Source organism: Atractosteus spatula, chromosome 5 (genome assembly GCF_055471065.1).
Source record: "Atractosteus spatula isolate fAtrSpa1 chromosome 5, fAtrSpa1.hap1, whole genome shotgun sequence".
In the NCBI taxonomy this organism is placed as follows: domain Eukaryota; kingdom Metazoa; phylum Chordata; class Actinopteri; order Semionotiformes; family Lepisosteidae; genus Atractosteus; species Atractosteus spatula.
In genome coordinates, this window is record NC_142710.1 from 55,696,517 (window position 1) to 55,722,274 (window position 25,758).

Below are 25,758 nucleotides of genomic sequence, written 5' to 3' on the forward strand. Positions count from 1 at the left end.
TAGACTTGATACATATACTTTAATGACAAAATAGATACATATGTTTGTACATATAACCTATATACTGGGTTATATTTATTATATTTAATTTAAAAAAATCATAAATGTTATCCAAATTTGGAACATTTTGAGTCTTTACGGATAACAAAATAGAATTAAGTTACAATATAAAATTTTCAGATAAACAAATACACTGACATAAAACCTCCTGAAATATAACCAAACTAATGGAATGTCATACCACATATTTTAATGCTTTAATCCAAATCATTATATTTTTCCAAGTAATGGTGGAGAGGTGAATAAGGTATAGGCATGTGTAAAGTAACAAAAATTATTTTTTGTCTGAAAATTATTTAGGGATTCAATAATGTTCATTTTATATCTATGCACCTTTCCTTTCATTGGCATTACACAATAAAAATAGCATTTACATGTCTCATTTAAAAAGGGAACCAGAAGTTGAAATTTAATCTTTCTTTACACCACACCATTCAATCCCCCATATATGACACTCACAAAATCCAAGAGAAATCTGATCCCTTTAATCCTATTCTGCTGATCGGCTGAAGTAGTGCTTTTGTAGCAGACTTAATGAACACACTGGTAGATCGCTAAACGTACCATTAATGGTCTTTAATTACAAAATAAATATTTAGAAATTTACATTCATCTCCAAGACCAAGCTGACAGGAGTTTTGACAACTGATTAGTTTGGTTCATCTATTGGCCTGCGGCAGTAAGGACAGCAATTGTGCTGAAGTACTAGAAGCTCGTAGTCTTCACTGTGGAACATCTGAAGGAAGGAAGCAAAATTGGAGGCTATAAACATGTATCACATTACCACCTAATAATCTCTTTACACTGGATGGGAAAACAGGCTGTTGTGCATTAAGAAAGAGAAAACTCTCCCCCCTCTTGCTCTATACCTTTCATAGTAATATCCATCTGAAACTGACAAAATTAATCTGCACATAAATGTTAAAATTTGTATATTCAGATTTTATAGTACAAATATGCTGCTCTGATGATGACTTACTCATAACTTTTAAACCTTGATACATCTTTCAGAGATCCACTGAATGCTGTTTGGGTAAAACAGGACAACAGACTTCTGTCTTCACGACAGCATACCTGAAAGCAGGAAGGGCACATGGTGATGGAGACATCAGGCAGCAGGGACCTGTAGTATTGCCAGCTGAGGGGCTTGGGCCAGCGCTTGATCAGGACATCCCTCCTGCTCATGGAAAGTAGTGCTGCCCTGCTCACCACAACAGGGACAAACTCTGAGCCGCCTTGCTGCAGGAACACACAGAAACATTTACCGTCATCATCTTCCCATATTATTTTTAATGGACAGCAAGCATGCAGAACAGTGGAGAACATGCTAGGTGAAGGTAATCTGAGAGGACATGCAACACATCCACCATCAGTGTTAATGCATGCTGTTGTTAAGGTATGGCAAAGTCAGTGGTTGAGGACAGAAATGCTTTTTGGCTTGCAATGTTTTGTTAAACTAGTATCCATCAGCTTTACTTAAGCACCACACTTTGAGCTCAGAGCATCCATAGTAAAGCTGTCTCTAAAACCAATAAAAACTATTTTAGAATTTTGTAGGTTTTGCAAACATTTAGAATTCATTATACACAATTTTGAAACATATTATGTTAATTTAATTGTAGTAATTATTTTAAGTGTTTAAGAAAACTGAACATAAGAGGTTGGGGGCTACTTTATGATTTATTCAAAACTAAATTGTTTAATTGTTTAATTCGTTCCATTACCTCAAAGCTCAGCTTGGCCATGAAAGGGTCTTCTTCAGGGTCATCCATGCTGTCAACTAATTTCAAAGTGTTGGATTCTGTGATACTGTCAAGAAACCAACTGGTGCGTTACACATCTCTTTAGCTTTTAAGATTTTTTGTAGAAAATGCATATTCCCATTTTGAATGACATACAAGCCCTTGGTCTTCCTAAGTCTAAAAAAGACAAAGTAGCCCTTAGCAAATGGACTAATCCTATGGGCTAAAAGGTTTTAGCTATTAGGGCTAGCTGAATGATCTAAACCTATTAACTCAGAAAAAGGTGATTTAGGGGTGACCCTTGATCAGGTTCTGAAGCATGGCCAGAGATACACTTAAACTTTTCTATAAATATTGGTTTACCATAAATCAAATGTATTTACAGACATGAATGAATTATAAATTAGAACTATTGGTACCTGACTTCTTGGAACAACAGGGAATCAGAAATAAGCTGTGAAAGATGGATTTCTCCTACTGGATTAGCTTTCATGACCAAAGACAAAGAAGGAAAATCAGCAGTGAAACAGATGAGTGGTTGTGGGTCTCAGCCTGGTCTTTCTTCAAATTAGAAATCCATCACAAATTCTTGTCTGTGTTTTTCAAATTCTTTGAAAGCCATATCAGTCTATGAACTAAGTAAGGGAAGTTATACTCAGTGTTTTTAAAACACCATGGAGGATAACAGCATTGAAAAAGACTACTCAATTTACCAGCATAACAGAAAAAGGACTTTCTGAAAAATTAAGCTTGTCCAGAAATAATTAACAAGTTGAAAACTAGTTAAAAAGTGATAAAGCTGGTTTACTTGTATGGAACCTTCATAGCAACCACTTAACATTTTAAATCATTTAGTAGTTTGATAAGGGCCCTCCAAGTATTAATGATTGATAAAATTCACTTCTACCAATTAAAAAACCAACAGTGAATCATGTTAAAATACAAACTATTTTCATAAATCTCACTAAAGCAAAATATTAAAACTTTGCAAAAAAAAATCCACCAGCCTTTCCCGGTTTCATGCTGAATCCCTTTATGAAGGGGATCACTTCAGATATGTGAAGGATACCACCACTGCTCATCTCCTGCCACTTTCCTTCTCTCCTCTCTGTTCGAGGAGCTTCCAGGTCTATAAGGGACACAGCCTCTTCATCAGTGATCCCTTCCTCCAGGTAAAACTGCACAAGGGGCAGGATCTCTGTAGAAACACCACCACAAAAAATCATTGTAAGCAGAACTGTCTGCTATTTTCACTCAACAAAATTTATATTATAATACAGAAATATTAGAATATTAGAGAAAGAAAAATGTAATACATAGATATATAACAATAAGTATGGTATAAGTATAAGTTATATTTCAGCCTTATTTAAAGAAAGACTTCATTTCAAGGAAGATATCAGAGCATTATATTCAGTTTCGGTCACCTTACTACTAAAAGGATATTATAGTCTCAGAAACATTTCAAAGAAGAACAACAATAATAATCCAAGGTTTCAGGAGAATTCAATATACAGATCAGTTAAAGGAACTAAACCTGTTCTGTTTAGAACAGAAGAGACTGAGGAAAGACATGATTCAAGAATGGAGAATTTAAAGTGGACTAGACAGTAGTACAGTAGTACTCTATAGTGAATTAAGGCATGGTGTCAAAACTGAAAACACATTTGAGAGAGAAGCATATTTTTAAGAAGAATTGTGGGTTTGTGAAACAAAGTCAATCCGTTGGAGGATATTTTAGATGGAACATGGAGTAAATGGAACCCTATAGTATGAATCCAATTGTTTGTTTAAATGCAGCGTCATATCACTCTTATCTTTTTCTATATCTCTTGCAAACATCAAAATTCAATTCACTGTTACTGTATATCCCACTAGTGAGTAACAAGGACTGATGGTTGATAAACGACCTCTAATAGCATCACGCAATCCCTTTTCAGCTGTATAATTTCTAGGGTACAAAGTTATCTGAATCCTCTGAGTTATGCTCCAGAAAAGTTATGCTAGTTTTTACTTGTTGTTCTGAGATTCTTGCTTCATACCAGGTCTCTGAATGGAATCACCCTCAGGTGATTCACTGTCTCCAGACAGACAGTCTTTGTGGGTTTCCATCAGAAGGCATCTGTATGCCTTCTTATAAAAAGAGAGAACTGAAGCACGCAGGCAGGTGAACTGATTCTCTTCATAACAAGAAGCACAAAGAAAGCAAAATGACTGTGGTCTCAACTAATCTGAAATTCAGATCATTCACTAATATACACGCAGTGAATAAATACACTATGATACAGTGTTAACCACATGAATAAGCTGAAACCTTTGACTTCAAGCTTATAATATAACTGTGAAATCAAAGATTAATCTAGCATTATTTACACAAAATCACATTTAAATCACTATCCACACAAAAAAAGACAAATTGCTTGTGTACGAGAATATAACTCATCACAGAAACGCCTGTCACAGTGAATTGTGAAAGAAATATTACAGTGATCCTGTCATGTGCTTTGAAAGAATATCTCACCATAGACAAGACAGAATTATACTTCAACATCCTAGATAAAAATGACAGGAGATCATCTGTAAGGGAATAATCATCAGCTACAGTTTATTTCTAAAAACTAAGATGATCTCTTTCATAATTACTTCATTTCAAGAAACCAAAATGAAAATACATGGAATTAACATCAGAGATTACATTATTTAATGTATCTCTTTTTCCACTCATGAAGACAATGCCTACCCATAAGAAGACACACAAGACATATCTGTAGTTTTGTATTATGTGACTTCCAAAAGTAGAACAAAACTGCAAACAATAATTGAGAGAGAAATGTATGCACAAATACATGAGTGTATGCACTCATATAGTTTTTGCAGCACCTATAAAGTGCTGAGAAAGCGGTACTTCTATAGAAGCTTGTGCATATTGCACTTGTTTATAGATAAACCATCTGAATTATTGTGCAGGACCGTATTCCTTTTTTCTTTGCTCTAATTAAGCTGTGGAGTAGAGACAGACACACAATACTCTTCAAAGACGTCAATAAAAACTTCAGCAATTCAAATGATCCTTTGACAAGCTCAGAGTAAGTGTTCTCAGGAATAAAAAAAAAAACAAAGCAGGTGCTCCCCAGAAACAATATGTAACTCATCATTAAAGGTGCACAGGACAATTTGAGTGGTTATTTATTCGAAGGGTTTCTCTTTTATGAAGAATATGAAATGAATACTTCGCTGGAAGGTATAATGCAGGCTTGAATACACTCACCATAGGAAGATGCTGAAAAGATGAAAGGCTGCCGGCAATTGATGCACACATTCCCTTGATTATTCAGCAGGGGATTGTTTGTAGAGCATCGATAGCACATGGGCACAAGGTCCTGTTAAAATGTGTTAACTTGTTCAAAGAGATGCAAGCATTTATCCCACATATCTATTTAATAAGATGGTACAATCTAATTAATTGTAATCATTTCAGTACAAATCTTGTACTGGATTTATTATTTCACTGCACTTTAACTGTATTTACTTTAAAGTACTTGAGGGCTAGTTGGCAGAGGCCGAACAATAAAGGAACTAGTATCATAGGATACAAAACAGCAACATTTGCTTTTCTCAATCAAGAAGCATAGTTTCCTATAATCCCTACATTTTAAAGGCTGAGTTTTGGACAGGAATCAAATAAAAAGTTGACTATTGCTTTTAGTCCAACAAAAATTTTGCTGTGCTTATGCAGATGGTAATAGGAACACTAAAATAAGCAAACAAATAACTTCACTTGCAATTGACACCAAATTTTCAAAGTGACAAAGGTCTTGTAGTTACAGTTTCAGGTTTTCTGAAATACAACAAACATTAATTTGGGATCAATTGAGTTTTGAGGCCATCCTCTTTGATTGTTTTCACTTATTTAAATAAAAGTGCTTCAGTGATTAACCACCAGTAAAAAATAATGTAAAGCAAAACAGATGTGTAGCACACAAAACTGCAAATGCCTTGTTTACAGTGCTAACTTTGATGGGAAATATGTGTAACAAAAAATTCTGTAAGATTTTAGTTTTCTTCTTTTAAGAGGAGACAAATATTCAGCCATGAGGCCTTCGATCTGCCATATACATCATGAAGAACGGAAAGAAAACAATGAGCTGTGCCATCAGAAGCTATAAAACACAAGCAGCAGCAGGAAACAGTTTGTGAAGTTAGAAGTTTCTCGGAAGATCATAAAATCAAGCCTGCTCTCATTTAAAACCCTGAGACTGCTGCATGCCAAATGGATAAAAAGTCCTTTTTGAACTCCTTTTCTTCTGCCTTTTCCATTGTAAAACTCCACTGCTTATGACAGGAGTTAAAATTCTCAATATCAAAAAGACTTAATGCAGAGCATGTGACCATGATGCAGTCCTAAAACAATTTTCACCCACAGCAGTTTTGTATATAAAGCACAGTAAAGCTGCTGTGTATCTGAATTGTTTTGCAAGCATTTTTTTTGTGAGAGTTGCAACACGTTTCTGTTGAGATTATGTTCCATGATAATCTGTGCAATTTCCCTCATGGGATAAATTAAGTATCTATCTATAAAGCCTGAGATCTAAAAAATATTACACACATGAGAGGTGTACATGGAGCCTTACCTCACTGTCATGGAAAGGCTTGGAGCGAACAGTCAGGCTGCCCAGTTCGATGGACTCCTGGAATCGGGTTGGGATACGAAGGCCCTGTAGTTTCTCATAAGCATGGCGGGCCAGCTTGTATGCCCCCAGTGCTTTGCTTTGCTTAGCTAGAGCATACAGAGTGTTCCTGCCCTCAGTTAAGGATCATGTATGTTTAAAGTGATTCAAATAACAAACATGAAATGAACGTTCACATTTACGACAAACCTGTAAATTAAAAAAGGAGTGCGACCTCAAAACACTTAAAAGAAAAACAACCCTTCGCATACTGTACAGTATGTGTATTAGTGATTATCTATGTCTGAAAGTATTTGACAAATATAATGGGAGTAACAGAGTTACAATTTGCACCAATTTCTTCAACATTACTCATATGACAACTTAATGCAAAGATTTATCTCTTTTTGTATATCTGACCATGAAATAATTATATTTCAAAACATATTTTCACCAATATCAGCTGTTCACCAGTCTCATACCTAATGCTACATATATTTTAGTAAAAGGCCTGTGTCCTGACTGCTTAACTCTCTGCAGTCCATTCCATGTACTGTCAGCATAGTTAGCTTTTGCTTTTGTTATGGGAAAGGCATTTGTTCCTGGTATCTTCCTTCACATGATATGAGACCTAGTGTTTGTAGTTAATTTGTCTTGTGTATGACAATGTCCCTGAAGGATACACTTTAGAGATGCCCAATGGCACATCCTTTGTCAAGTTGTGCAGTAGAAACCTTGAGATATTGAATAGGCTTTCTGGGAGATGAGAGCTAAAGGGTTCATCCTGGAAGCACAAATATAAAAGTACATAAACCTTTGCTTTTGTTTATGAATGTATGATCTACATCTCACACATATTTCAATGTGTTCAGACAAGTGCAGTTCTGTACAGACCACAATCAATGGGCCAATGTTAAAATCCATTTCAGTACAACACAGTGCCATGTTATCTTCATACTGTAACTGTAAATTTGTAACTTTATTCTTTCAATTATTTTTCTACTGCTTTCTGCTATTGCCTATATTTGTTTTTTATTTGTAACTTTATTCTGAGAAATATCTTAAATAAAATTTAACTTGAATTAAGATATGACAATAAAGAAGCACTGTCACTTGTAACAAATTCCAGAGTATGAAATTCTATGTAAAAAGACAATATACTGGGAATTAGAACATATAGTGTGCTATTTATAGTTTCTCTCACAGTGTAGCGCTGAATGGAGTGATAAACATGGTACAGCTCAGCCAAGTGCTGGAACCTGTGGAATTTCTTCAGCATCTCATCTTTCTTATTTTCATTTTCTGTAAAAAAAAAAAGGACATCATTATTTCAGTCACTTGATTCCCAGATTATGCACACATGAGCTTTGTCTGGGTCCTATTGTAGTACAGCAAAATGGGGAAAAAATCTAAGTATTGCCACAGCTTGTACAGTCAGAATTAAAAATTAAAGCATAATTCTTCTCAGCAGCAGAAAATGGGCTTACCATGATTATATGAAAACACTCTTACCCCTGGCTATATCCAAACACTGCATGGATAGCATCCAGTAGTAATAAGCTGCGTCATTAAACCTGCTTTCCACTACGGCGTTGTGAGTCAGTTGCTCCAGCACTTTCACTGCTTCATCCTGCCGCCCAGCCTTGTGGAAAGCTAATAAGCAGCAGATAATTAGTTGCATAAAAAGTATGAGAAACTTGGAGGTGGTATCATAAGATTAAAGTATCTTCTTATAATAAAATATTATTTTTCAAGATCATGGAAGGCCAGTTAGAATTCTCCAGAGCAAACAGTGTCTGGTTTACATTTTATGTGACCTTTCAGTCATTTAAATGTAGCAGAATTTGCTTACAAAGCAATGGAACAGTTGTTCCAGGTCTACAGCCACTAATGATTTAATGATTCCTATAAATTCTGCAGGCTATTGTTGTAACAGTGCTGTTACTGTTATGCAGTTTATTTTATATTTAGTTTGAATTTTTTCATCTTGCTCTTGTAGTTGTTACAAAGCATAAAGAACAAACTGTTATTTTTACTTAAATTAATCGCAGTTTATGTATCTACTAACTGATTTCATTTTTGACTAGAGCAACAAACTCTTCTGTCATACCTATGACCTGATGAACTACAAAAGGTCACTTAGTTAAAGGTTATGCCTTCAGGTTACAGTTTTCAATGAAGTAGTCAAACACTGGAAAAATGAAAATCATACTAAGAGATATTAACAATGAAACAATAAAGTACTGGACCCAAAAGCATTTTTTATGCCTCTCAGTGTACAATAAGTGATGGAATCTTTATCTACACATTTCTGAGAAACCATCAGAATAAACTGAATATTTCAAAATAGTAAAAACTATAAGCAACCAAAAAACATAATTTCTGGGTTAATTACTGTATGTGCTATAATTTACCTTCAAACTTTGCATTTAGTCTAACTTATATTAATAGTATATGCACAACATGAAGTACATGGAAGTAAATGCAGCTCGAACTCAGTTAAATGAGTTATGAGTTATGAGTGTGACTATGATTCATTTTTAGGCTATAAGGTGCTCAAAGGCTGATGTGAACACACCTTTCTGTGCTTCTTCAAACCTGTCGTTCTCAGCCAGCCACTGTGCATAAGGCACATAGACGTCGTCCTTGAACTCTGGGTGTTTCTCCACCAGCTCAAAAGCCTACAAAGAGTCAGAACCCAACCCATAAAATTCCTCACAGTTTAGAATATTAGTCCATATTTCTTATAGACACAAAAAAAATATTTTTAAAATAATATTGCAGTTTGAAAATTCCATAAAGTAATTAAGTGTCCTAATGTGCACAAATGTAAGAACCAATACTAAACTTGAAACCTCAGAGCAAAATAACAAAATATAATTTTAAATGAGCTATTTTACTTATAACCTTTATGTACCAATGGACTTGACTTTTTGATATTTTACTCATACATAAAAATTAACTACAAGCACAACAAAGCTTGATGTTTCCTAAAACTGAATCACTACCTAATCTCTGCGGTATACAGTTTTACAGATGGATGAATTAATTGAATACATTCCCAGTCTCTATTGTTCTACTGCATGTTTTGTTGTTAAGCAATAATCGAAATTAAACAGCCACTGCAATGCAGGAAACATGAAACTAATCTTAAGAAACAGTTCAGCGGTCATTTGTTCTTCAAAAGTTGTTTTTTCTATATATGTATTTTACTACTGTCAGCATAGTTGGAATTTAAATCTACACTTGATGACATTGGTTATATTTAAGAACCTACTCACTGGTGTGGTTGATGTAGTTGGACGGCCTATATGTGTGGACATTTATATGGAGAGAAAGCTTCTGGAGAAGCTCTGTATTACTCAGCAGTGCCCCTCACCTCCTCCCAGTGATACTCCTCCACATGCAGCAGCACCAGAGCTTTGAGGTCTCCCATCTTGGTGTAGGTCTCAGCAGCATAGCCATGCTGCTTTAGCTTCTTGAAGAAGGCAGCACATTGTGATAAGGGCTCACGCTCTGCCTTGTCTAGTTTCCGTGCGATGTCAATTAACCTGCAATAAGAACACAAAAAAGATCTATTCCTGCTCCCACAATGCAGTTTCACTATCACTGGATTTGTAGATAAACAAGAACAAGAAAACAGGACTTCAACTGATATTTTAACAAATAAAATAAATCTTCACAGCAAAAGTATATCTTTTTGTAAATAGTTTGGGAAGGTTGATAACGGGAATGGATGCTTTCTTATCCCTATCTTGAAATTCCACTCAAGCAGAGAGCCCACTTTCCCATGACTTAATTATGGCAGAGTATCAAAACTTCCAAGTTGGAAACAGTGGAAATATTCAGGGAGGGAAACCTTTTTTTCTTGCCAACTAGTATACATGGGACTCTCTTAGGAGTTTGACGTGTTATTATAGGGTAACAAGCTTAATGTGGTTTGTACTAAAACTAGTCTAAAATTAATAAGACATGACAACGCACTAGAAAATTGTATCTCCAACACAGGATAATCAAAATTAAACCTGAAAAATTCTATCATCATAAAATATATTCTATTACAATTTTGCTATTGTGCCATTAGAAGTTGGCAAGATGTTTATTCTGAAAACAAACACTAATAGACAACAAACAGATAATATGCTGAATGAAAGCAAAATGTTTCAGAGAAGTAGATAATGAAAATAATTTCTTAATTAATAAATGCTTCATTGTATTTCAACTGTATTTCAAGGTACAATTTAATCTGTTTGTTACTATTTTTAGCCTACTATTCAACCAAGATCATTGAGTTGAACATTGTTCATGACAAACTATAAAAGGTAGAGTTTGTACCAAAGAACAACCTTTGAAAAAGTAATAATAATGAATGAAGAGTTTTTAAAACAAAAAAAAAACATCCTGTTTTTGTGACACTGTGAACAGGAAATTATTTTAAATATAGACTTCCACCTTTGATGATACTCTGCCCTTACTCTCTATAATATTTCTCTTTGGAGTTTTTATAAATTTAACTAACAAAAACTTTAATGCTTACACACTTTAAACCCTTTTGAATCATTTCAGTAGAAATAGCATTGTCATGTTTCTAAATTAAATGGAAGCCTCCCGTTGTAAATGTTACACACATGTCCACCCAGCCATGTTCCCCGATGAGCTCTATAGCCTTCATGTGCTCCCCTGCAGACAGGTACATCTCGGCCGCAGCACGGGGTTCATTGATGTTCTTGGCCCAGTCTGCCTGTTTGGTAATCAGCATTTTGGTGTCCTTCGGATCTCCAGAGCCAAGGAAATCCTGGACATAAACACATCTGTGTTAGTACTTCTGGTGGGCACTGGAGAAGGAATGAAGTAATGTTGCTAAATACAAACAGGACACATCAGCTTCCTGTCCACTTCTGATAAACAAAACCTCTTAACCAGATGAGAGCTAAGATAGAAAAATATACACCTCTGACAAAAACACACCAAGGGAAACCACAGAAAAATCAGTTTGTTTGAACCTATTGCCTAAATTAAACAAAAGTTCCTTTACCACTCTCACAGCAACATATCTTACTTTATTAAGGCAAATCTGATGGTAAAAAAACACATTGGCTGTCAGAGGCATTTCACTGGAAGAATAAACAAACTATAGTGCTATATTGTAGTATATTTTCTGGTGGGCAAGCAGATAAGAAATTAATTTCTATTGGTGTATTAAAAATAAGTCATTGGAGACAGCAGCCTGTTTTTATTCTCCTCCCTTAAGGTTAACTTTTTGCACTTTTTATCCTTATGTATACAAAAAAATGCTTCCTCTTTATGCACTCTCTAGTTTCATGCTCTTCACAACAGATTTGAATTACTAATGTATGAATCGTGAGTTAACGATGGAATTGACATATTAAAATGTCCAAGAGCTGTCTAGCAAGCAATTTTTCACATTATCCAGGCAGGACATGCCAAACAGCATAAATTATTAAAACTTTTTAAACAAGATTATCATGAGTTATGTTGTAAAATTCATTTTTAGATTTTTTTTCATTTCTCAAAATGGACAATTTTAATGTAAAACTGTGCTCTGGCTTTGCATTAAAGAATTTACTGTGCCACAATATAGTTTAAGTCTGTTTCATGCTTTTCCTCACTACAAATCAATAGTATTATCAAAAATAATTAAATGGTAAAAGCCCCTTTAAGATTATGTATATTTAGATTTATTTAGTACTGTTAAATTAGAAAAAAACAAAACAAAATTGTTTAGATAACAAAACAATTTCTAAAGCTTTGTAAGTTCCACATCAAATCTAATTCTCTTGCCATTCAATACCAACTTTCAACAAAATTAACAGAATGTAACCACTGTTAGGTAAAGCATGCCCACTTAATGATAAAGGAATACAAACAATACACAGCATACAAACAACACTTGCAAATCTCACAATGTATCATGTCATCAACCAGATTTAATAAGAGTACTCTTCTTAAAATTGTTGTAGATCATGAACGATAATGTTATGGTTCTGTTTCACAGGACTGCAGGACCAGGTGCAGCTTGCTTCATGTGCATATCGTGTGCAGAAGATGAAAGTAAGAGTTTAAATGCTTCACCTTGGCATATTCGAACATGCGCAGGTCTGTGTACATATTTAGGGCTCGGCTATCATTCCCTGTCTTTTTGTACAGTTTGGCAGCCTCATGGAATTTCCCTTGGTAGGCAAAAACATCCGCCAGGAAGAGCTCATTGTTGGTCTCGCCTCTTTTCTTCCTCTCCTGCATAAATCCATCAATATAAAGAAAAAGAAAACAATTGCCATCTGTTACATTTCAATGCAGCTTGACAGAACGAATTCTCAGTTTCCCTGAGCTATACAACTGTGGGTAAAGGTTCCATCTTCAGTGAAATTAAAAACTGATACACTTGAGTAAATCAAAAATAATGAGTGTGTAAAGAAATACAAGGGATGATGAACTGTTTTTTAACAGCAACATGCCAAAAACAATTTCCGATGTATAAGAATGTGACTCTCCTCTTATACTAAAGAAAACATATGAATTCATTTATGGTTTTAATGGAGTAGATATTTGTATTCCCTTTAGAACATAATATTTTCATCTAAAGAGCAATTTCCCTTTGTTCTTCATGTGGTTTCTGGTGAAGTGGTCCCAGGAAAGCTTTAATGGAATTAAGGGCAGGTTCTCAATCAATCAGATCTTTGGACTTCACCAATTAGCAGCACAAATGTGATCTTGCTGGGGAAAATACATGAATACGTGACAAACAAGAATCAAACTACAAAATGTGGGCTAGTAAGCTACTGAAATTATGTCTGCTAAATTCTGAGTTTAATTTACTGTAGGCAAGAAAAGTGGTCTTGGCAGGAAGAAAAGATTTCTCAATCATTAACTGCACTCCAAGAAACAAGAAACTAATCTTTAATTTCACTGTGTCAGCAAGCCCAGACTTCTCCAGTTTTCTGAAACATTTAAAATATCTTAAGTTGCAACTGGAAGGTTACTAGTAGAGATTTTAAAACCAGCTGTGGCAGTTTATGCAGAGCAGTCAATGAAACATGCCCATGATTTATTATGGTTAAAAACAACGAACATATCACAGTATGTCAGTGGTATAAAATGATTCAAATTATTTGATTTACAGGTACGTGAAAATTATATTACATGTATGAATCATTGCTTAATTTTCAAAACACGTCTTAATATCTCGATTTTTTTTGTACAAAGAAAAAAGATTCTGGCATGTGGTGTAACACTCTCACGCATTGGTTTAAATGTTACAGTAATAAAGTAAAGCCGTAGGAATGTAATTTTATCTGGTAAAAACTATTTAATCTAGCAAATATCAAAAGCAGGCTTTACCTCAATGCTGTTTATGAGTTCAAGATAGCGTAAATCCCGAACTCTGATGAATGCCTGTGGGAAAAAAAAAACAATATACAAAATCTGTTAATACAGGATTATCTTTTAAATTAAATTTGTTTTAAAAAAATTAAACATTCTGCTTACAACTCCTTTTCATGCATTTATGACAACATACAAAACTACACAATTAGTCTGCCATTGGAATCTGTCATTACTACTGTATAATAACAACCTATCCAATAAGTATTGTATCCAACACTAGAAAAACTGTAAGAAATTAATTCGGTTACGCCATCTAGTGGTAGGCTGGGATTATTCATTCTAAAACAATAGTCCCTGTTTCAGGGATTTTCAGCATTCTCTATTTTAGGAACTTAATTGTTAATCACTGTTGGAGCACACCCACTTTCTAAAATGTTGATTTAAAAATTTCCTTTTGTTCTGGTGTTCACCAGACCCTACGTTGAAAACTTTTACCCTAAGGTTACTTATGTATTGTAGTGACAGAATAACAACAGATTTTTGTTAAAGACTATACAAATGTTTTGAATGTTTTCTTACCACAACTATGTGTTAATAGTCAAGTTCCTGAGAGTACTACAGTAGATTACTGATATACCTTCTTTGCTGTGTCAAAATCAAGTCCTTCGAGTGCCTCTGTGGCCAGGTCCCTCCAATCACTGTCAGTTACTCCTAAACAAGCAATCTGATAGGCCTCTTTGAACCGCTTTCTCTCCAAATACTGGTACATAGGGGCAGACTGGTGGAATGGGAAAGTGTATCAAAAATGGCTTATTATGAACTTTTTCCAAGCATATTGAGAACCATTTACAAAAGCACATGGTTGTCATATCACAGATCTGATTAGTTAGAAGAAAATGACTTTTTTCTTAGTAAAAATAGCTTTCCAATGATTCTTTTGTGTTAATATAAGCAAATTATCATACATAAAAGACTTTACAATGTTAAAAAATGAAGGCAATATTTTCCAAACACAAGGAAAATATTAGAAAAAAACTCCAACATGCCATATAATTTAAACATTATTAGATTAAAATGACTCAGTGCATTTAAATGGCTTAATTAAATAAATTTGTCTCGGATTCCTTTACGAGGAATTTTTCTCAGAGCTGTTTCTTCTTGGCATGTTTTGCCAGGTATTAAAACATTCAGCGTTTCTAGTGTTAGTGGCGTCTATGTGATTACCATCAACTGTCTCAGGCAATGTCCCTCGCTGGTACAAAAATAGCCAAATTACTAAATCATGAATGGAGACTTTAAACATCAAAGCTTAAGCAATTAAGATCAATATTAGAGGGACAGTGAAACAATTAAATATTGTGCACTTTCTACATTCATCTCTGTGCAAAGTCTAGTTATTTATAATATAAATTATAAATATAATATTTAGAATATGGAAAAGGACTGCACATGTATAGAAAGAAACAGATGTACAATCACAGAAGAGGCAAAGAAATTAAAGTGCTTATTTCTGAATCACATTAACAGAATGTCCACAAGAATGCAGATCATTTAGAACACACACAATTGAACAAAACCATACCTGAGGTACTTCCACAGCTGACATAGAGTAGACATGCAAACAGAAGATCTTGGAGCCATTGTACCCCACCACGAAGCCCTGGAGCTTCTGCTGATGCACTGGAAAGTTGCTAGCTTTAATATTAAGGTAGCCACTCCCTGAGAAGCACAGCATGTCTTCACACTGAGTGTTCCAAGCAACACTATTTGCATTTGGCTCCTGTGTAAAATACAATTTTCAAAAAATAGAACAAGAAATATTAAAATACACTTATTCCACATAATTGCTGGAGGACGAATAGTCCCATTATGCAAATACAAAATAAAGGCCTTATGCTTATCATCACTTGTGAAGAATCAGTAAAAAGATTGAGCGTTGCTGTCAGAACCCTGATTTTGTGAAAAGGTAAAGCAGTCATTATGAAATGCAAAAGAGCCCATGGGCGGACTGCTTGCAGTAATGGAACAGTGCTTGTGCCCAGACCCAAGAGCTCTTTGGTGCCAGCTGAACGAGACGAAGACCCTGAACACATAGCTGACCACCACTGTATTTCAGGCAATGCTTGTGAAACACAGGGCCCTATGGCCCTGCAGATGACCCATGTCTGTATTGGCCATGCATGAAGGGTGTAAACTAGCAAGACCTGTTACCATACAGTATATGTTTCTTCACATTCAAAAATATTACTTGACATATGAGATCTTTTTATAAATTTAAATAGGTGATCTGTCCTGTACATGGCCAGGATTACAGACTCAAAGGTGTCTGAGGTGTAGGAAGTCTCAGAAAAGTGTTTGAGATGGTAGATAAATGCTGGGACAATTCTTGAGAAATTTGTAAGCACACCTGAAAAAGCAGCTCTTTTGTACGGATGTCATACACTAAGCAGGTGTTATGTTCGTCAACAACAGCCAGCTTGTTTCTGGAGGCACTCATGTCCAGACAACGAACTGAGGTCGCCTGTTTCAGCAGAGTGATTGCAAATGGGTTGTCCACAAATATCTTCAGAATCTAAAGACACAAGAATATAAAGAAACAATGTCACGGGGATCCATAAGAATACATACAAGAAAAATCAGTGATATCTGGAGAAGCCCTTGAAAAACACATAAGAACTAATAATTATGAAGTATTGATCTTGGATCGTCTCTTATTGTAGAACTCAACAATGGCTGAGTTGGTAATGTACTCTTTATATAGTGGCAGACTATTCTTGCTTTAGTATTCAAAAGAACAATGTTGAAAATTCTTACATTTTAACAAGTGCTAAATTCAGGGACTGAGACATGAAATGCAATAAGAAATTGCTAAACAGTTAAATTAACATCAAACGGAGATACTGGTACTATTGCATAAAGAATACTTACATATGCAAACAATATCTGATGTTGCAATATTATTTAATACATCATTCAGTTCAATTCACTTACTGCTCCATTCTTCAAACCAACAAGCAGTCCCTCTCTTCCAGGTGGTCCCCCAATCACCTTGATGTATCGAATCAAAGATTCCATGAGCCACTCTCGTTCTTTGACACCATTGAATGATAGGCACTGCAGCCTTTTTTCCTGAAAAGGTACAATTGAAATCTATGAAAAATCATTAAGAAAACCTCTGTAAGTTTTGAGAAGGTTTGCCATAAAACCCAGCATACACAGTAACTTGTAAGGGCTCTGTAATCAGCAGGTGCATAAGATTAGAACTGGTTTTCCTATGGGTCTTCCGGAAACATTTGGCTTCTTAACAGACCAGGAAGGGTATTCACCTTGATGGTTTATTAATGCAGGGATTTATTATACTGTGGATAAGAACCCTAATAAACAGACATGTAGTCAGGGCAAGAGAAGATGGGACAAGAAAATCTTCCTGAATGTGATTGTGATGAACTGTGATTATGCTGCAAGGCTAACGTTAGGATGGGAACTGTACTACTATTTCTCTGGACTGTGGATTTCCAAAGCCAGAAAATCAGACAAAGACCAGATTGGAAACATTTAATTGAAAAATAAATGTTTTCAAATGAATAACTTTCAGATTTGTGGTTCTTGGAAGGTCTTGAAGTCCAAGAACCATCATTCCACAGCCTTATATCTTCATCTAAATATACATACTTATAATTCTAAACGATTTTCATTACCTCTGAAAAATTGGAATAACCCAATAATCATGCCTACTTTAACTTATTCCTGATAAATTGAGTATCTAATTGGGTTCAATTCTCTAAAGCCATACGGTATGTCACCTGGCACAAGATGATATGTTGTGAGCATACAACCAGCAGGTTGCACTCAAACTTCTTGCAGATTTTCTCTTTCACACGGTAATGCATGTCTGAGGAGTCATCAGAGTAGAGCTCATAAATGAGGATTTTCTCTGGGAGTTGGATGGCCAGTCGGTTTTTGTAGATTGCAATCTTCTTGACCAACTCTCTGCACTTTATTCTCACTGCAGAGGAAGCAAACAGAACAGAGCTGGTACAGAGCCTCTGCTTTTCATTAAGGCCCTGATCAAATGTCTCATGTGGCTATGACTATTATGTACAGGAAAGTCATGAGGTCGGAAACATAATTCTCAAAAAACATTTGTGGTTGAATGCATTTTTTCCTATTCATATTCTCTAATGTTTATTAACCATATATATAAACCTTAGATAACTAAAAAAATAATTCTACTTAACTTAATTAATCAGTTTGAGGCCTCTTTTAAAGACTGAACAGCCTCTAAATCTTAGTAACAGTAAGTTGTTAACTTCCTATACACCTGCAAATTGTTTACACTCTTTAAACTCCAGCTTTGCTTCAGTTCTGAATACAAATACAATACAACTACAAACCCTATGAGACCATTATTCTGTTCTACATCTCCAAAGTTGTGGGGTCATCTCCCACTCCCCATTAGATCTTGCCAGTTAGACAACACATTTAAGTTTTAAAACTTACTTTAATATAACATCTTTTTATTCTGTTTAATTTAATGCATTAATTTGTGTATGTCTCTGTTTTTGCCTTTGTTTTGTTTTATTGTAAAATGCCTTGAGATGATGACGTGAATGAGACAAAATGACTATTTATACCATTATTAATCATGGAACAAACACCAGTTTATTTTACAGGACCTGAAGGGCCTGTAAGCCTTTGAAAAGGCCCTGCTTACCTAATAGGTCTAAAGTTAAACTAAAGTTAGTTGCAAGCCTTTATGGGATTCATTAACTTACCCTTCTGTTCGGTGATGAGATGTTGCACAATGACATCAGTCATGTTGTCCCTGTTGGCATATCGGTCTTTATAAAGACCATGAACTGTACTGAAGATCAACTGGTAAAACGCAATTGTTCCATCTTGGCAGCCCACCACCTGTAACACATGGAGCTTGTTTATTCAAAGAAGAGTACCGTGAGATCAAATTTTCTCTGTGTATTTCAGTAGGGTGTGTTTTAAACACACATACTTTAATACAAATAATATATCATCTCAACATTGTTTAGCTAGTGTCTGAATTATTGATAGTTTACTCAAAAGAAAAGAATGAATGGCAAAAATCTTAAATCAGCAAGTGATCCAATGATACTGTGCATTAGTATTCAATCATAATGACAAAAACACAGCACATTTTGTTTTGTTAAAACTAAACTGCTAAGATGTATGTCTTTCCTTTTTAATATTTAGGCTTCATGTAGTTTCTCAAAAAACAAAATAAAAAATGTCCATTTTCAATGCACATAAGTAATCTTCTTACAAAACATACTTTATAAAGTTTATTGTTAAATTTATTTTAAGCACTGTTTGAACTGCATTTGACTTTACAATGTATGAGGACAGAACAACAATGGAAACAATAGGATTAGTCATGTTTTGTACTAATGTCTACATGGACATACCACATAATTAGAGTCTGGTTTGACCCTACAGGACCAAACCCAGGAGTTTTGCTCGCCAATGGTGCCCAGTCGAACCCCATCTTTGGTGAATAGGGAAGCCTTTTTGTCCGATCCCCCCATCACAATATATTCCCCTTTGGAGAAATAGCTGACACAGCAGGGATCATAATTCAGGGACCTGTCTTTTCCAATCTGAAAACACAAAGACACATTAAAGCAGATGTACCTAGAGGGCACAATTTTAGAATTGAATGCAAAATATATGAAGATCAAAGCTTTATTTCAAATCCCTTGAGTATGTTTTAGTATCTCATTTTCAAAGAAAGCTTTACCTTCCCTTGCTGTCAATTAACAGCATGCCATTGTATATCATCTCAATGTTGTTAGTTTGGTTTTGTTGTTTTTCCTTGAGAATAAAAGGGTGACCAGGCTGAAAATGCATGATGCTGAATAAGAAAATACTATTTAAGAGTACATCGGGGTAGGCAACTTTAGCCCTTATGTGCCGTATTTGTTTCTGGTTTCTATTCCATATCATATTTAAAGGTTGAATTTAACTGATTAAGTAAATAATAAATCAAAATTCTTTCCAAGTTTAAATCAGGTGCTAATTAAAAGTTGCCTCTAGAACCTGCAGGGACCCAGCACTCAAAGACTGGAGTTGCCTATCCCAGGAGTATGTAGTGTTTAATGGTATAAGTGGATCCAAATCTTCAACTTCCCCAGGCCCACTAAAGATCAAACACATGATAAACATACAGTAAAAAGTGCAAGTGCACAGAGTGCAAACAGTGTAGCATTTGGTAGACATCTGAAAATGCAATACTACAGTAACATTTTTCTACTCACTTATTACTCATACTATTTATTATTATACTATACTAAATATCATAAGAATTATTTCACAAATTACAAAATATTTACAAACCTAGCAGGAAAATATCAAAATATTTTATGGAACACAAGCACCTATTTTTTTTTTACAGACTTGAAAGAGGTCAATTTTTATGCTGATTAATCTTTGTTATCAAATGAGTTAATCAACAGGGGTCTAATGTGAAAGGCTATAGCAGCGTGTGGCCAACAGCTGGAAGCAATACAAGATGAACATCAATGGCACATAGTTTACACCAGATTGCAGTTGTTTTATTGTGGGATTCTGTCTCATACAGCCTGGAAAACCATGTGCTTCTTCACTGGTCTCTGGGCCCTAGATACCACATACAGTATCATCCTATTTATGTTCAATGGGGCTCAGGTCTGGTACACAGGGCATTTACAGCACAAATGTCATATTCTCATTTTGAAAGAAAATCATTGTTACACAACCAGCATGAGGACATGCATTGTCCACCTAGATTAATGTGCAATGTCTTCATGTTTTCCTATCAGTACTTGATGACACAAGGTCAGGGTGGTCTACATAAACAGTAGTCCACACATAAAGAGAGTGACAAGTTTCTTTTAATGTTCAATACATATTCAGAAACATTAAACATCACAATTTAGGTGACCCTTATCACACTAATAAGGGGAACCTATTCTTCATTCCTGCTAAAAAAGTGATTTGGTGAGGGTAATCTGAGCCAATGTTCCTGTTAAAGCATACTACATGTTGATACTTAAATTTTAATTGAATGCTTACCTGTTTGCCACTTAGCTGATAAAAAGACAACTTCTGTCCCCAGTCTGCCACTGCCAAGATGTCATTGTGCTCATCTCTGTGACAAGAAAAACATGTTTGTCATCCACTGCATCGACTATTCTTGATTATGTGACCTTAAATACAAAACCTCCATCAAAATATAGCCCAAACTCTTTTACTGGTCAAAAGAGACAACTAATAAAATAAAATTCCCAATTTCTGATGAAGAATGTTTCAAGTTATGCTCTATGTCAGTTCCTTATTCCTTTTTATGATTCTCATTACAAGTGGCAATAGCATGGAATAGAAACTGGGGCTCTGGACGTCAGACTAGAGGAAGAACAGTTCAAATCCTGGGGCAGACACTGCTGTTCACAATGTACTATCCTTGAGAATAGGTTATGACATGGTCACCCACTAGAAAGCAAATCACCCACATGTGACATACCTCTGGTGTGGAGCATGCCAGCTACCATCTATTCTTCTCTGACAAATGTAGCATTGTGTTTGCATAAACACTAATTCAAAGAACCATCTCTTTGTGCCATCTACATGCGTTTCCTGATGCCTTTGTACTGCATGTCTTACACAGCACAAAACCTGAATGCGAAAATCTGTATACAACACAGACAGGTGTGGCGTGACCTAAAGGGAGCTGTGCCCTCAAACACGACAGAGATGAAGCAGCTCTCTAAGAAAGAATGGACCAGAAACCCCCCCCCCCCCCAGAGGCGAGAGACTAATCAACAGGAAAAATGTGATTCAAGTTATAGCTGCTAAAGGGGGAGAAATAAGTTATCGAATCAAGAAGTCCACTTACTTTTTAAAAAAAAGATATTGAAGTTGGCTATTTTTTTTTTAATAAAGCCAAAGTAGAATTTCTGTGCATTATTTGTCAAATGAGTTTAGTTTGATCTACTAGGTAAGGACTAGGTAAAGGTCAAATACAGTAACTCTAAATATGTTAAACCATAAAATCTTAAGAGGGTGTACTTGCTTTTTAACTACATTGTATATGTATATACTTAATAATTTAAAATATCAACCAATTATACTACCATTTAAAAGATTTAAAGTTTTAAAACGATCTTCCTCTACCTCAAATGCTATCACTTACTGATTAGTATTGTCAACATGTTCCTGAAGCAAATGGCCCTCCAGATCCTCTCTCTCTACTTCTCTCTCTTCTTCTAGCTGGGACTCCTCTGCCTCACTGCCCTGACTCGAACTTGTTTCAGCCCACAGGTAAGAAGGCGCACAAACACTGCCCTCCGTCAGTGGCTCCTCTTCCCCATGTTCAGGGCATCTCTTCCAGACAGTCCTCCACCTACTGCAAGCACTGGCTACATGTGGGGGCTTTCTACACCTCTACTTCTACACCTGAAATCACTGCCATATGAAGCTACCTTTTTTAATTTGTTCCCAAAGCAAGAATATGACATGCAATTGACTGAAGGTTTACTTGACAGGATATGGTAGAATACGGAAATTCTATATTTATACAGAATTAATACATGTACGTAAATCCAGTTTCAAGGCACCGATTCAATAATATCTATCATGAAATTGGGAATACCTCTGATTTTTCCACTTTCTTATAATACTTGTTGATAGCCGACACTAATTTTTGTCACTTTGTAATTACACAGAATATGGAATTGTTTTCCTTTTTACCCATTAAACACAAAATCATACAAACTTCATGATAACATCTAGTCATAAAGTAACAATGAAGCTTACATCAGTATTATAAGACAATGACAAAAGGATCAATACATACTGTTTCTGTTCATCATATGTAAAAGTTTTTAAACCATTATTTTTATGTCATTATTTCTTTAAAAAACTTGTATTCCTTACATCAAAATGAGAAAAAATGTTTTGCCATGTTCAAATTTAACAATACATCAACATTAACTTTTGATTGTAGAATTATAGGACAGAATGTTTTGATTCCATGTGTTCAGTCTTTATATGTTCCCAGTTCTTCATTTTCTAGTTATCACAAGCTAACCAGGATTTTTTACTTTTGCTGTTACATACTTGGATGGGTTCCAGGCAATGGACCAGATGGGTGACAGGGTACCTCCAGGACGTTCTATCTTCACCTTCTCTTCCCCATTTTTATTGCGGATACTTACTACTCCATTCACCATCCCCAAAGCAAGGTACTGACCATCATTGGTCCACCTGCAATCAAATTTACACAAGGTTTTCTCACGCAACAATATGATAAATTATTTTTTGTGTCTGAAGAGTCCACGTACACAAGAAGACTGGATGGATAGATCACAGGTGTGAGATAACGTTTTCAAAATCAAAAGAACTGGTAACTCTTAAGGCTCATCCTATGCCCAATAATATTAAACTCTTAACAATTTTACAACATTTGCAACACTACATCATTTGTATAACAACAAGATATACAATGGGACAGATATTTCTTGCTCACAAAAAACACGCAGCAATGGTTGCTTAGACAACTAATTAAATTAGTATTTATAACTTACCCACAACAAGTGATTTTACTGCTGACTTTGTGTTTGGAGACAGATTTTTGTTCTGGAGACCACAAACCTAAACAGGTAATACAATATAGTATTCATGTAAATGTTTACTCAAATTTCTACAAAAATACCACTGTTTTATCAAATCAGTACTCCACATAATGTATTATTGTTTTCCATAGTCAGTAAAGAAGCTGCTGTCGTTATCAAATTGTCAATGATAAGCGTCTGTGTTTTAAGTACAGAGAGATCGCTAATGATTACCGGAATTAATTCCCCAAGGTTATACTAACACATATATATCTTAAAACAGAACTCACCAAAATCACTGGACGAACAGGAGGCCAGCTGATGTGTAACTGGATTATATGAAACGCACTGGATGGAGTCATTGTGGCTATTTAAAAAACAAAACAAATTGTACAAATTGTTACAACCTAGGGTTTTAAAATGATAAAATAGGTTATCAACACAATATAACAATCAAATATTAATCAGGTCCTGGTACTAGGATGCTATGCAAGCAAATTCTAAAGATCAGTAATTTTACCTCATAAAATCTGGGATTATCAAGCATTCCACAGCACCTCTGTTCTTTTATTCTCTGGTATATCCTCATAAAAGAATAGAAATTGGGCCCAAACTTACACAACACAAACAAATATTTTTAACAAATAACTGAACTATACAACACACAAGATTGCACAGCATACAATGTTTTTACTATGAATGGATATTTACATGTCTGCAAGCTCCAGAGCTCTGCCTTATATAGGCACAGAAAATCCCAGAATTTTATCCTTAACAGGCCAAAAAGAGAGAACCTGCATCTTAAACGAAAGGGAATCTAACCAGCACTAAATCGCCCTCTCTAAACAGATGGTCACAATTCGATGAGCCAATTTTCCTATTCTAAAATCAGTAAAATACAAAAGACAGTTTAAGACTGAGGAATGCACAATATATAAAACAATAATTTTCTTGAACAAGTAAAACAACAAACCACTTAAATAATATGACTCAGAACCTGCTGCTCTTTCAGGATTAAAATTACCTGGACTGAACCTGATTTCAAGTCTAATTTGAAAGAGGCACTCCCTCACAGCACAAGCTTCTAATGATGATAATGATGTATCTTCCTCTTCCTCTCCTTACTAACTCTTCCTTTACATTCCTGTATTCATACTATTGCCCATTCCTATGGAGGCTGGATTAATGACCTCTCTAGGAATGGCCAGATCGCTAGCCAAGCTAAACCCCTGTAAAACCCAGTTGAGAACTGGTGTTATTAAATAATTCCTTAATGTTGAATGAGGAGCCCATTGTACCCAGGAATTCATAAGACAAGAAATTTCATAAGAGATAATTCATTTGGCTTTTTTTGTCATGATTGTTACTTACTTCTCAAAAGTAAAATTATTACATCAACAAGCGTAAAGGTGCAGATAAAAAAACAAATTCAGGAGGACTTAAAATGTTTTACTTACGTATACTTCAATATTCCCTCCAGCTTAGAAGTCCAAATGATGATACTTTTGTCAGCTGAACCTGAAGCAAAACGCTTCCCTAGAAAAAATATATATTGTTATTTTGTCAAGCTACTACACCTTATTGTGTATATGTAAGATACTTATTTAGTATGGGAAGAGCATATATACAGTAACATGTTTTTCAAAGCAGGCTTTAAAAACTGACCATCTTTGGCATAGGCAACACAGTATACTGTGTCTTTGTGCCCCTTTAGAGGCTGGATAAGTGTTCCATCAGCTGTGTCATAAACCTAAAACACAAGACAAAACAATTAATTTCCACAAAGAATTTTCCACAGTTGCCTGAGATCAGAAAAATTCAGAAAAATAAACTCAAGGTGCTGAAAGTGTAAAACGTTTAAAATACTAAGGCATAGTATTTCTTCGAAATATTTCTTTGAAAACGCTATATTCGTATAAGAGTATTTAAATAATCTATATATCTTTACACAAAATATATCACAACTTCCAAAAGCACGTACCAAAACTCGATTTCCAGCAGCAACTATAAGCTGACTCCCATCTGGCTTGAACGCAAGGTCGTAAATACTGTTTAGGGGAAGAATGATTTATAGTTTCAATAATGCACTATTGCTTCGCTGCAAAAATGTAGGTGATACTAATATAGCTATAGTTGTATACTTTTTAAATTAGTTTATGATAGAACTCCTTGTGGGATGTTTCATACCAAAATCACCATACATATTTGAGTCTTTCTACATAATATCAAAAGAAGGACAAAAAACTCAATGAAACGTAATAATGTCATCTGTCCGTTTGATAACTGTCCTCAGTTTGGGAAAGCGATTGATTTTGTCATATTCTA

General features: G+C 35.1%; 1 protein-coding gene across 1 annotated transcript in view; it reads right to left on the reverse strand.

Moving 5' to 3' along the window:
* The window catches only part of ift122 (intraflagellar transport 122 homolog (Chlamydomonas)), a 26,424-nt gene continuing 666 nt past the window's right edge, over nt 1–25,758 (reverse strand). The window contains exons 2-29 of the mRNA XM_088916577.1: nt 25,415–25,481; nt 25,099–25,183; nt 24,891–24,969; nt 23,724–23,800; nt 23,407–23,473; nt 22,940–23,086; nt 20,897–20,972; nt 19,252–19,443; nt 18,589–18,727; nt 17,617–17,819; nt 16,805–16,942; nt 16,221–16,385; nt 15,396–15,593; nt 14,451–14,591; nt 13,829–13,882; nt 12,563–12,724; nt 11,098–11,264; nt 9,849–10,020; nt 9,048–9,150; nt 7,982–8,122; nt 7,674–7,771; nt 7,153–7,253; nt 6,434–6,599; nt 5,071–5,182; nt 2,872–3,000; nt 1,785–1,861; nt 1,135–1,299; nt 1–796 (exon numbers count right to left, since the gene is read on the reverse strand). Of these exons, the coding sequence (XP_088772703.1) occupies nt 710–796; nt 1,135–1,299; nt 1,785–1,861; nt 2,872–3,000; nt 5,071–5,182; nt 6,434–6,599; nt 7,153–7,253; nt 7,674–7,771; nt 7,982–8,122; nt 9,048–9,150; nt 9,849–10,020; nt 11,098–11,264; nt 12,563–12,724; nt 13,829–13,882; nt 14,451–14,591; nt 15,396–15,593; nt 16,221–16,385; nt 16,805–16,942; nt 17,617–17,819; nt 18,589–18,727; nt 19,252–19,443; nt 20,897–20,972; nt 22,940–23,086; nt 23,407–23,473; nt 23,724–23,800; nt 24,891–24,969; nt 25,099–25,183; nt 25,415–25,481 (3,508 nt within the window). The 3' untranslated portion in view covers nt 1–709. The remainder of the gene's footprint in view (nt 797–1,134; nt 1,300–1,784; nt 1,862–2,871; nt 3,001–5,070; nt 5,183–6,433; nt 6,600–7,152; nt 7,254–7,673; nt 7,772–7,981; nt 8,123–9,047; nt 9,151–9,848; nt 10,021–11,097; nt 11,265–12,562; nt 12,725–13,828; nt 13,883–14,450; nt 14,592–15,395; nt 15,594–16,220; nt 16,386–16,804; nt 16,943–17,616; nt 17,820–18,588; nt 18,728–19,251; nt 19,444–20,896; nt 20,973–22,939; nt 23,087–23,406; nt 23,474–23,723; nt 23,801–24,890; nt 24,970–25,098; nt 25,184–25,414; nt 25,482–25,758) is intronic.